This window comes from Panulirus ornatus, chromosome 58 (genome assembly GCF_036320965.1).
Source record: "Panulirus ornatus isolate Po-2019 chromosome 58, ASM3632096v1, whole genome shotgun sequence".
Lineage (NCBI taxonomy): Eukaryota > Metazoa > Arthropoda > Malacostraca > Decapoda > Palinuridae > Panulirus > Panulirus ornatus.
This window is the reverse complement of record NC_092281.1, coordinates 39,299,693-39,312,917: the sequence shown is the minus strand read 5'-3', so window position 1 is coordinate 39,312,917 and position 13,225 is coordinate 39,299,693. Positions and strand designations below refer to the sequence as shown.

Genomic DNA, 13,225 nt, shown 5'->3' with positions numbered 1-13,225 from the left:
TTTGCTTTGAAGAATGTATGTGAGAAATACTTAGAAAAGCAAATGGATTTGTATGTAGCATTTATGGATATATATATATATATATATATATATATATATATATATATATATATATATATATATAAATATATATATATATATATATATATATATATATATATATATATATATATATATGTATACATATATATATATATATGGTGTGGGAGGCAAGTTTTTATCGAGGATGTAAGGCATGTGTACGTGTAGGAAGAGAGGAAAGTGATTGGTTCTCAGTGAATATAGGTTTGCGGCAGTGGTGTGTGATGTCTCCATGGTTGTTTAATTTGTTTATGGATGGGGTTGATAGGGAGGTGAATGCAAGAGTTTTGGAAAGAGGGGCAAGTATGAAGTCTGTTGGGGATGAGAGAGCTTGGGAAGTGAGTCAGTTGTTGTTCGCTGATGATACAGCGCTGGTGGCTGATTCATTTGAGAAACTGCAGAAGCTGGTGACTGAGTTTGGTAAAGTGTGTGAAATAAGAAAGTTAAGAGTAAATGTGAATAAGAGCAAGGTTATTAGGTACAGTAGGGTTGAGGGTCAAGTCAATTGGGAGGTGAGTTTGAATGGAGAAAAACTGGAGGAAGTGAAGTGTTTTAGATATCTGGGAGTGGATCTGGCAGCGGATGGAACCATGGAAGCGGAAGTGGATCATAGGGTGGGGGAGGGGGCGAAAATTCTGGGAGCCTTGAAGAATGTGTGGAAGTCGAGAACATTATCTCGGAAAGCAAAAATGGGTATGTTTGAAAGAATAGTGGTTCCAACAATGTTGTATGGTTGCGAGGCGTGGGCTATGGATAGAGTTGTGGGCAGGAGGATGGATGTGCTGGAAATGAGATGTTTGAGGACAATGTGTGGTGTGAGGTGGTTTGATCGAGTAAGTAACGTAAGGGTAAGAGAGATGTGTGGAAATAAAAAGAGCGTGGTTGAGAGAGCAGAAGAGGGTGTTTTGAAATGGTTTGGGCACATGGAAAGAATGAGTGAGGAAAGATTGACCAAGAGGATATATGTGTCGGAGGTGGAGGGAACGAGGAGAAGAGGGAGACCAAATTGGAGGTGGAAAGATGGAGTGAAAAAGATTTTGTGTGATTGGGGCCTGAACATGCAGGAGGGTGAAAGGCGTGCAAGGAATAGAGTGAATTAGAGCGATGTGGTATACCGGGGTTGACGTGCTGTCAGTGGATTGAATCAAGGCATGTGAAGCGTCTGGGGTAAACCATGGAAAGCTGTGTAGGTATGTATATTTGCGTGTGTGGACGTATGTATATACATGTGTATGGGGTGGGTTGGGCCATTTCTTTCGTCTGTTTCCTTGCATTACCTCGCAAACGCGGGAGACAGCGACAAAGCAAAAAAAATATAAAAAAAAAGAAATATATATATATATATATATATATATATATATATATATATATATATATATATATATATATATATATATATATATATATATATTATTTATTTATTTATTTACTTATTTTGCTTTGTCGCTGTCTCCCGCGTTTGCGAGGTAGCGCAAGGAAACAGACGAAAGAAATGGCCCAACCCACCCCCATACATACATGTCCACACACGCAAATATACATACCCATACATCTGAATGTACACATATATATACACACACAGACACATATATATACACATGCACACAATTCACACTGCCTTTATTAATTCCCATCGCCACCCCGCCACACATGGAATAACATCCCCCTCCCCCCTCATGTGTGAGAGGTAGCGCTAGGAAACGATAAGAAAGTCCCCATTCGTTCACACTCAGTCTCTAACTGTCATGTAATAATGCACCGAAACCACAGCTCCCTTTCCACATCCAGGCCCCACACAACTTTCCATGGTTTACCCAAGACGCTTCACATGCACTGATTCAATCCATTGACGGCACGTCTACCCGGTATATCACATCGATCTAATTCACTCTATTCCTTGCCCGCCTTTCACCCTCCTTCATGTTCAGGCCCCGATTACTCAAAATCTTTTTCACTCCATCTTTCCGCCTCCAGTTTGGTCTCCCACTTCTCCTCGTTCCCTCCACCTCTGACACATATATCCTCTTGGTCAATATTTCCTTACTCATTCTCTCCATGTGCCCAAACTATTTCACAACACCCACTTCTGCTCTCTCAACCACACTCTTTTTTATTTCCACACATCTCTCTTACCCTTACATTACTTACTCGATCAAACCACCTCACATCACATACTGACCTCAAACATCTCATTTCCAGCACATCCACCCTCCTGCGCACAACTCTATCCATAGCCCACGCTTCGCAGCCATACAACATTGTTGGAACCACTGTTCCTTCAAACATACCCATTTTTGCTTTCCGAAATAATGTTCTCGACTTCCACACATTCTTCAAGGCTCCCAGGATTTTCGCCCCCTCCCCCACCCTATGATTCACTTCCGCTTCCATGGTTCCATCCGCTGCCAGATCCACTCCCAGATATCTAAAACACTTTACTTCCTCCAGTTTTTCTCCATTCAAACTTACCTCCCAATTGACTTGACCCTCAACCCTAGTGTACCTAATAACCTTGCTCTTATTCACATTTACTCTTAACTTTCTTCTTTCACACACTTTACCAAACTCAGTCACCAGCTTCTGCAGTTTCTCACATGAATCAGCCACCAGCGCTGTATCATCAGCGAACAACAACTGATTCATTTCCCAAGCTCTCTCATCCCCAACAGACTTTATACTTGACCCTCTTTCCAAAACTCTTGCATTCACTTCCCTAACAACCCCATCCATAAACAAATTAAATAACCATGGAGACATCACACACACACACACACATATATATATATATATATATATATATATATATATATATATATATATATATATATATATATATATATATATATATATATATGCGCATTACACTTGAGAGCTAGAGTATGGATGCAAGCAGAAGTGGCCTTTGTTCTTGGCGCTACCTTGATAGCACGGGAAACGGCAATCAAGTCTAAAATAAGTTATGAATTATGCATATAAATTAGGATTTACATATAGATTTTAGGCCATATATAAATTGTGAAATATGAATTATATATCAGGGATTCTTACTTGTGTGTTGAAATCACCGACGCGCAGGAGATAGGTCGAAGGTGGGTATTTTTTTACACAGTGGGCAGCCGTGAGCACATACTCCTCCCCAAGCACCGCTCCCCCACACCACTGGGTTGGTCCCGACTTCGTCTGTAGGTTGATGGCCACCTGTTCGGCAAGATACATGCCACTGTTATACACAGTATGGAAATATCGGAGAATCAGCTGAAAATGTGGTCTATATGCATCTATATGTATTGTTTGAGAGCGTGATTGACGGCATGCATATGAATGTGTGTGTATAAATACCTATTTGATATTTTGTTTTAATTATCCATCTTTAGTGCCGGAAGGAAGTCTTGCACTGTTGGGGCCCATCTCTTGAATACTCTAGTGTTAAACTACTTATTTGATTTATATATGCTGTCTGCAGTAACAATTTTTTCTAAATCTTTATTTGCAAGTAGCTTGCTTAATTTTAGGTTGTTTCCTCTAGTTACGTCTCTCAAGGTATCCTTCAATACCCACTCCATCGATATTCTTTATAAAAGTTAAAGATTGTGATCAGGTCATTCCTCACTTTTCTCTATTCTGAAGAGGGCAATCTAAAACCTCTAGCCTTTCCTTGTAGCTTAGCTCCCTTAATTCCGGCACCATCTACATTGCCCTGCTCTGGACCTTTTTAAAGAAGTTCTTTGTGCTTCTTTAGGTGTGATGACTAAACCTGGGAAGCATATTCTAGTTTTGCTCTTATGTGGGATATGAATAGCTTGCTCCATAGTTCTTTATCCATATTCTTGAAAGCTATTCTGATATCTGCCGGTAAAACGTTTCTTTCCTTAGCTGTACTTCTAATAAGGGACTATCAACACTCACATTTGGTATCTACTTTCATCTACTCCCAAGCCCCTTTAACACACAGAATCTTGATGTTTATTTCCTTCTAGGTGATAATCACATTAAAACAATCTTTTGCTCTGTCCCTTCCTCATTACTTTACACTTGCTTGGATTGAATCTAATCAACCATGTTTCCGACCAACTATGATGTCTGTTTTGGTCTCCTTGCAAGTTGATGGATTCCTCATTGATTTCCACTTCCCTTATGACCTTTGCATCATCTAGAAATATATTCTGGCAGGATACATATTTTTGGCAAGTTATTAATCTGGCTCAAGATAAGAAATGATCCCAGAGACTCCGCTGGTCACCTCAACTCATCAAGAAAGGCTACACTGACATGCGTCCTATGATCTCTCCCACTGAGATGATCTAACCAATGAAGGAATTCCCCCTTATAACAGCAGAGTGATCCACATTCATAGTAAGCCTCACATACACACACACACACACACACACATATATACATATATACATGTATATATATATATATATATATATATATATATATATATATATATATATATATATATATATATATATATATATATATATATATATATATATATGGATATATATATATATATATATATATATATATATATATATATATATATATATATATATATATATATATATATATATATATATATATATATATATATATATATGCATATATATATATATATATATATATATATATATATATATATATATATATATATATATATATATATATATATATATATATATATATATATATATGTATATATATATATATGCATATATATATATATATATATATATATATATATATATATATATATATATATATATATATATATATATATATATATATATATATATATATATATATATATATATATATATATATATATACATATATATATATATACATATATATATATATATATATATATATATATATATATATATATATATATATATATATATATATATATATATATATATATATATATATATATATATATATATATATATATATATATATATATATATATATATATATATATATATATATATATATATATATATATATATATATATATATATATATATATATATATATATATATACATATATATATATATATATATATATATATATATATATATATATATATATATATATATATATATATATATATATATATATATATATATATATATATATATATATATATATATATATATGCATGAGAAGAAAGATCATGAGAGGCAAGTGTTTTGGGAGCAGCTGAATGAGTGTGTTAGTGGTTTTGATGCACGAGACCGGGTTATAGTGATGGGTGATTTGAATGCAAAGGTGAGTAATGTGGCAGTGGAGGGAATAATTGGTATACATAGGGTGTTCAGTGTTGTAAATGGAAATGGTGAAGAGCTTGTAGATTTATGTGCTGAAAAAGGACTGATGATTGGGAATACCTGGTTTAAAAAGCGAGATATACATAAGTATACTTATGTAAGTAAAAGAGATGGCCAGAGAGCGTTATTGGATTACGTGTTAATTGACAGGCGTGCGAAAGAGAGACTTTTAGATGTTAATGTGCTGAGAGGTGCAACTGGAGGGATGTCTGATCATTATCTTGTGGAGGCTAAGGTGAAGATTTGTATGGGTTTTCAGAAAAGAAGAGTGAATGTTGGGGTGAAGAGGGTGGTGAGAGTAAGTGAGCTTGGGAAGGAGACCTGTGTGAGGAAGTACCAGGAGAGACTGAGTACAGAATGGAAAAAGGTGAGAACAATGGAAGTAAGGGGAGTGGGGGAGGAATGGGATGTATTTAGGGAATCAGTGATGGATTGCGCAAAAGATGATTGTGGCATGAGAAGAGTGGGAGGTGGGTTGATTAGAAAGGGTAGTGAGTGGTGGGATGAAGAAGTAAGAGTATTAGTGAAAGAGAAGAGAGAGGCATTTGGACGATTTTTGCAGGGAAAAAATTAAATTGAGTGGGAGATGTATAAAAGAAAGAGACAGGAGGTCAAGAGAAAGGTGCAAGAGGTGAAAAAAAGGGAAAATGAGAGTTGGGGTGAGAGAGTATCATTAAATTTTAGGGAGAATAAAAAGATGTTCTGGAAGGAGGTAAATAAAGTGCGTAAGACAAGGGAGCAAATGGGAACTTCAGTGAAGGGCGCAAATGGGGAGGTGATAACAAGTAGTGGTGATGTGAGAAGGAGATGGAGTGAGTATTTTGAAGGTTTGTTGAATGTGTTTGATGATAGAGTGGCAGATATAGGGTGTTTTGGTCGAGGTGGTGTGCAAAGTGAGAGGGTTAGGGAAAATGATTTGGTAAACATAGAAGAGGTAGTGAAAGCTTTGCGGAAGATGAAAGCCGACAAGGCAGCAGGTTTGGATGGTATTGCAGTGGAATTTATTAAAAAAGGGGGTGACTGTATTATTGACTGGTTGGTAAGGTTATTTAATGTATGTATAACTCATGGTGAGGTGCCTGAGGATTGGCGGAATGCATGCATAGTGCCATTGTACAAAGGCAAAGGGAATAAGAGTGAGTGCTCAAATTACAGAGGTATAAGTTTGTTGAGTATTCCTGGTAAATTATATGGGAGGGTATTGATTGAGAGGGTGAAGGCATGTACAGAGCATCAGATTGGGGAAGAGCAGTGTGGTTTCAGAAGTGGTAGAGGATGTGTGGATCAGGTGTTTGCTTTGAAGAATGTATGTGAGAAATACTTAGAAAAGCAAATGGATTTGTATGTAGCATTTATGGATCTGGAGAAGGCATATGATAGAGTTGATAGAGATGCTCTGTGGAAGGTATTAAGAATATATGGTGTGGGAGGAAAGTTGTTAGAAGCAGTGAAAAGTTTTTATCAAGGATGTAAGGCATGTGTACGTGTAGGAAGAGAGGAATGTGATTGGTTCTCAGTGAATGTAGGTTTGCGGCAGGGGTGTGTGATGTCTCCATGGTTGTTTAATTTGTTTATGGATGGGGTTGTTAGGGAGGTAAATGCAAGAGTTTTGGAAAGAGGGGCAAATCTGAAGTCTGTTGGGGATGAGAGTGCTTGGGAAGTGAGTCAGTTGTTGTTCGCTGATGATACAGCGCTGGTGGCTGATTCATGTGAGAAACTGCAGAAGCTGGTGACTGAGTTTGGTAAAGTGTGTGGAAGAAGAAAGTTAAGAGTAAATGTGAATATGAGCAAGGTTATTAGGTACAGTAGGGTTGAGGGTCAAGTCAATTGGGAGGTAAGTTTGAATGGAGAAAAACTGGAGGAAGTGAAGTGTTTTAGATATCTGGGAGTGGATCTGGCAGCGGATGGAACCATGGAAGCGGAAGTGGATCATAGGGTGGGGGAGGGGGCGAAAATTCTGGGGGCCTTGAAGAATGTGTGGAAGTCGAGAACATTATCTCGGAAAGCAAAAATGGGTATGTTTGAAGGAATAGTGGTTCCAACAATGTTGTATGGTTGCGAGGCGTGGGCTATGGATAGAGTTGTGCGCAAGAGGATGGATGTGCTGGAAATGAGATGTTTGAGGACAATGTGTGGTGTGAGGTGGTTTGATCGAGTGAGTAACGTAAGGGTAAGAGAGATGTGTGGAAATAAAAAGAGAGTGGTTGAGAGAGCAGAAGAGGGTGTTTTGAAGTGGTTTGGGCACATGGAGAGAATGAGTGAGGAAAGATTGACCAAGAGGATATATGTGTCGGAGGTAGAGGGAACGAGGAGAAGAGGGAGAACAAATTGGAGGTGGAAAGATGGAGTGAAAAAGATTTTGTGTGATCGGGGCCTGAACATGCAGGAGGGTGAAAGGAGGGCAAGGAATAGAGTGAATTGGAGCGATGTGGTATACCGGGGTTGACGTGCTGTCAGTGGGTTGAATCAAGGCATGTGAAGCGTCTGGGGTAAACCATGGAAAGCTGTGTAGGTATGTATGTTTGCGTGTGTGGACGTGTGTATATGCGTGTGTATGGGGGGGGGGGTTGGGCCATTTCTTTCGTCTGTTTCCTTGCGCTACCTCGCAAACGCGGGAGACAGCGACAAAGTATAAAAAAAAAAAATATATATATGTATATATATGTGTATATATATATGTCTGTTGGGGATGAGAGAGCTTGGGAAGTGAGTCAGTTGTTGTTCGCTGATGATACAGCGCTGGTGGCTGATTCATGTGAGAAACTGCAGAAGCTGGTGACTGAGTTTGGTAAAGTGTGTGAAAGAAGAAATTTAAGAGTAAATGTGTATAAGAGCAAGGTAATTAGGTACAGTAGGGTTGTGGGTCAAGTCAATTGGGAGGTAAGTTTGAATGGAGAAAAACTGGAGGAAGTAAAGTGTTTTAGATATCTGGGAGTGGATCTGGCATTGGATGGAACCATGGAAGCGGAAGTGGATCATAGGGTGGGGGAGGGGGCGAAAATCCTGGGAGCCTTGAAGAATGTATGGAAGTCAAGAACATTATCTCGGAAAGCAAAAATGGGTATGTTTCAAGGAATAGTGGTTCCAACAATGTTGTATGGTTGCGAGGCGTGGGCTATGGATAGAGTTGTGCGCAGGAGGATGGATGTGATGGAAATGAGATGTTTGAGGACAATGTGTGGTGGGAGGTGGTTTCATCGAGTAAATAACGTAAGGGTAAGAGTGATGTGTGGAAATAAAAAGAGCGTGGTTGAGATAGCAGAAGAGGATGTTTTGAAATGGTTTGGGCACATGGAGAGAATGAGTGAGGAAAGATTGACCAAGAGGATATATGTGTCGGAGGTGGAGGGAACGAGGAGAAGTGGGAGACCAAATTGGAGGTGGAAATATGGAGTGAAAAAGATTTTGTGTGATCGGGGCCTGAACATGCAGGAGGGTGAAAGGAGGGCAAGGAATAGAGTGAATTCGATCGATGTGGTGTACCGGGGTTGACGTGCTGTCAGTGGATTGAATCAGGACATGTGAAGCGTCTGGGGTAAACCATGGAAAGCTGTGTAGGTATGTATATTTGCGTGTGTGGACGTATGTATACACATGTGTATGGGGGTGGGTTGGGCCATTTCTTTCGTCTGTTTCCTTGCGCTACCTCGCAAACGCGGGAGACAGCAACAAAGCAAAAAAAAAAATATATATATATATATATATATATATATATATATATATATATATATATATATATATATATATATATATATATATGTCGTTGATGAGAGAGCTTGGGAAGTGAGTCAGTTGTTGTTCGCTGATGATACAGCGCTGGTGGCTGATTCATGTGAGAAACTGCAGAAGCTGGTGACTGAGTTTGTTAAAGTGTGTGAAAGAAGAAAGTTAAGAGTAGATGTGAATAAGAGCTAGGTTATTAGGTACAGGAGGTTTGAGGGTCAAGTCAATTGGGAGGTGAGTTGGAATGGAGAAAAACTGGAGGAAGTAAAGTGTTTTAGATATCTGGGAGTGGATCTGGCAGCGGATGGAACTATGGAAGCGGAAGTGAATCATTGGGTGGGGGAGGGGGCGAAAATCCTGGGAGCCTTGAAGAATGTGTGGAAGTCGAGAACATTATCTCGGAAAGCAAAAATGGGTATGTTTGAAGGAATAGTGGTTCCGACAATGTTGTATGGTTGCGAGGCGTGGGCTATCGATAGAGTTGTGCGCAGGTGGGTGGATGTGCTGGAAATGAGATGTTTGAAGACAATGTGTGGTGTGAAGTGGTTTGATCAAGTAAGTAATGTAAGGGTAAGAGAGATGTGTGGAAATAAAAAGAGCGTGGTTGAGAGAGCAGAAGAGGGTGTTTTGAAATGGTTTGGGCAAATGGAGAGAATGAGTGAGTAAAGATTGATCAAGAGGATATATGTGTCGGAGTTGGAGGGAACGAGGAGAAGTGGGAGACCAAATTGGAGGTGGAAAGATGGAGTGAAAAAGATTTTGTGTGATCGGGGCCTGAACATGCAGGAGGGTGAAAGGAGGGTAAGGAATAGAGTGAATTGGATCGATGTGGTATACCGGGGTTGACGTGCTGTCAGTGGATTGAATCAGGGCATGTTGAAGCGTCTGGGGTAAACCATGGAAAGTTGTGTGGGGCCTGGATGTGGAAAGGGAGCTGTGGTTTCGGTGCATTATTACATGACAGCTAGAGACTGAGTGTGAACGAATAGGGCCTTTGTTGTCTTTTGCTAGTGCTACCTCGCACACATGAGGGGGGAGGGGGATGGTATTCTATGTGTGGCGAGGAGGCGATGAGAGTGAATGGGGATAGACAGTGTGAATTGTGTGCATGGGTATATATGTATGTGTCTGTGTATGTATATATATGTGTACATTGAGATGTATAGTTATGTATATTTGCGTGTGTGGACGTGTGTGTGTGTATACATTGTGTATGGGTGTGGGTTGGGCCATTTCTTTCGTCTGTTTCCTTGCGCTACCTCGCAAACGCGGGAGACAGCGACAAAGGAAAATAAATAAATATATATATATATATATATATATATATATATATATATATATATATATATATATATATATATATATATAAACATATATATATATATATTTTTTTTTTTTTTTTTTTTTTTATACTTTGTCGCTGTCTCCCGCGTTTACGAGGTAGCGCAAGGAAACAGACGAAAGAAATGGCCCAACCCCCCCCCCAATACACATGTACATACACACGTCCACACACGCAAATATACATACCTACACAGCTTTCCATGGTTTACCCCAGACGCTTCACATGCCTTGCTTCAATCCACTGACAGCACGTTAACCCCTGTATACCACATGACTCCAATTCACTCTATTTCTTGCCCTCCTTTCACCCTCCTGCATGTTCAGGCCCCGATCACACAAAATCTTTTTCACTCCATCTTTCCACCTCCAATTTGGTCTCCCTCTTCTCCTCGTTCCCTCTACCTCCGACACATATATCCTCTTGGTCAATCTCTCCTCACTCATTCTCTCCATGTGCCCAAACCATTTCAAAACACCCTCTTCTGCTCTCTCAACCACGCTCTTTTTATTTCCACACATCTCTCTTACCCTTACGTTACTTACTCGATCAAACCACCTCACACCACACATTCAAACTCACCTCCCAATTGACTTGACCCTCACCCCTACTGTACCTAATAACCTTGCTCTTATTCACATTTACTCTCAACTTTCTTCTTCCACACACTTTACCAAACTCAGTCACCAGCTTCTGCAGTTTCTCACATGAATCAGCCACCAGCGCTGTATCATCAGCGAACAACAACTGACTCACTTCCCAAGCTCTCTCATCCCCAACAGACTTCATACTTGCCCCTCTTTCCAGGACTCTTGCATTTACCTCCCTTACAACCCCATCCATAAACAAATTAAACAACCATGGAGACATCACACACCCCTGCCGCAAACCTACATTCACTGAGAACCAATCACTTTCCTCTCTTCCTACACGTACACATGCCTTACATCCTCGATAAAAACTTTTCACTGCTTCTAACAACTTGCCTCCCACACCATATATTCTTAATACCTTCCACAGAGCATCTCTATCAACTCTATCATATGCCTTCTCCAGATCCATAAATGCTACATATAAATCCATTTGCTTTTCTAAGTATTTCTCACATACATTCTTCAAAGCAAACACCTGATCCACACATCCTCTACCACTTCTGAAACCGCACTGCTCTTCCCCAATCTGATGCTCTGTACATGCCTTCACCCTCTCAATCAAAACCCTCCCATATAATTTACCAGGAATACTCAACAAATTTATACCTCTGTAATTTGAGCACTCACTCTTATCCCCTTTGCCTTTGTACAATGGCACTATGCACGCATTCCGCCAATCCTCAGGCACCTCACCATGAGTCATACATACATTAAATAACCTTACCAACCAGTCAACAATACAGTCACCCCCTTTTTTAATAAATTCCACTGCAATACCATCCAAACCTGCTGCCTTGCCGGCTTTCATCTTCCGCAAAGCTTTTACTACCTCTTCTCTGTTTACCAAATCATTTTCCCTAACCCTCTCACTTTGCACACCACCTCGACCAAAACACCCTATATCTGCCACTCTGTCATCAGACACATTCAACAAACCTTCAAAATACTCATTCCATCTCCTTCTCACATCACCGCTACTTGTTATCACCTCCCCATTTACGCCCTTCACTGAAGTTCCCATTTGCTCCCTTGTCTTACGCACCCTATTTACCTCCTTCCAGAACATCTTTTTATTCTCCCTAAAATTTACTGATAGTCTCTCACCCCAACTCTCATTTGCCCTTTTTTTCACCTCTTGCACCTTTCTCTTGACCTCCTGTCTCTTTCTTTTATACTTCTCCCACTCAATTGCATTTTTTCCCTGCAAAAATCGTCCAAATGCCTCTCTCTTCTCTTTCACTAATACTCTTACTTCTTCATCCCACCACTCACTACCCTTTCTAAACAGCCCACCTCCCACTCTTCTCATGCCACAAGCATCTTTTGCGCAATCCATCACTGATTCCCTATATACATCCCATTCCTCCCCCACTCCCCTTACTTCCATTGTTCTCACCTTTTTCCATTCTGTACACAGTCTCTCCTGGTACTTCCCCACACAGGTCTCCTTCCCAAGCTCACTTACTCTCACCACCTTCTTCACCCCAACATTCACTCCTCTTTTCTGAAAACCCATACTAATCTTCACCTTAGCCTCCACAAGATAATGATCAGACATCCCTCCAGTTGCACCTCTCAGCACATTAACATCCAAAAGTCTCTCTTTCGCACGCCTGTCAATTAACACGTAATCCAATAACGCTCTCTGGCCATCTCTCCTACTTACATAAGTATACTTATGTATATCTCGCTTTTTAAACCAGGTATTCCCAATCATCAGTCCTTTTTCAGCACATAAATCTACAAGCTCTTCACCATTTCCATTTACAACACTGAACACCCCATGCATACCAATTATTCCCTCAACTGCCACATTACTCACCTTTGCATTCAAATCACCCATCACTATAACCCGGTCTCGTGCATCAAAACCGCTAACACACTCATTTAGCTGCTCCCAAAACACTTGCCTCTCATGATCTTTCTTCTCATGCCCAGGTGCATATGCACCAATAATCACCCACCTCTCTCCATCAACTTTCAATTTTACCCATATTAATCGAGAATTTACTTTCTTACATTCTATCACATACTCCCACAACTCCTGTTTCAGGAGTATTGCTACTCCTTCCCTTGCTCTTGTCCTCTCAC

General features: G+C 39.7%; 1 protein-coding gene across 1 annotated transcript in view; it reads right to left on the bottom strand.

Moving 5' to 3' along the window:
* Positions 1–13,225, bottom strand: part of LOC139766705 (anionic trypsin-2-like) — a 113,638-nt gene that overhangs the window by 76,256 nt on the left and 24,157 nt on the right. Inside the window, exon 3 of the mRNA XM_071695625.1 lies at positions 3,130–3,279. Within this exon, the coding sequence (XP_071551726.1) occupies positions 3,130–3,279 (150 nt within the window). The remainder of the gene's footprint in view (positions 1–3,129; positions 3,280–13,225) is intronic.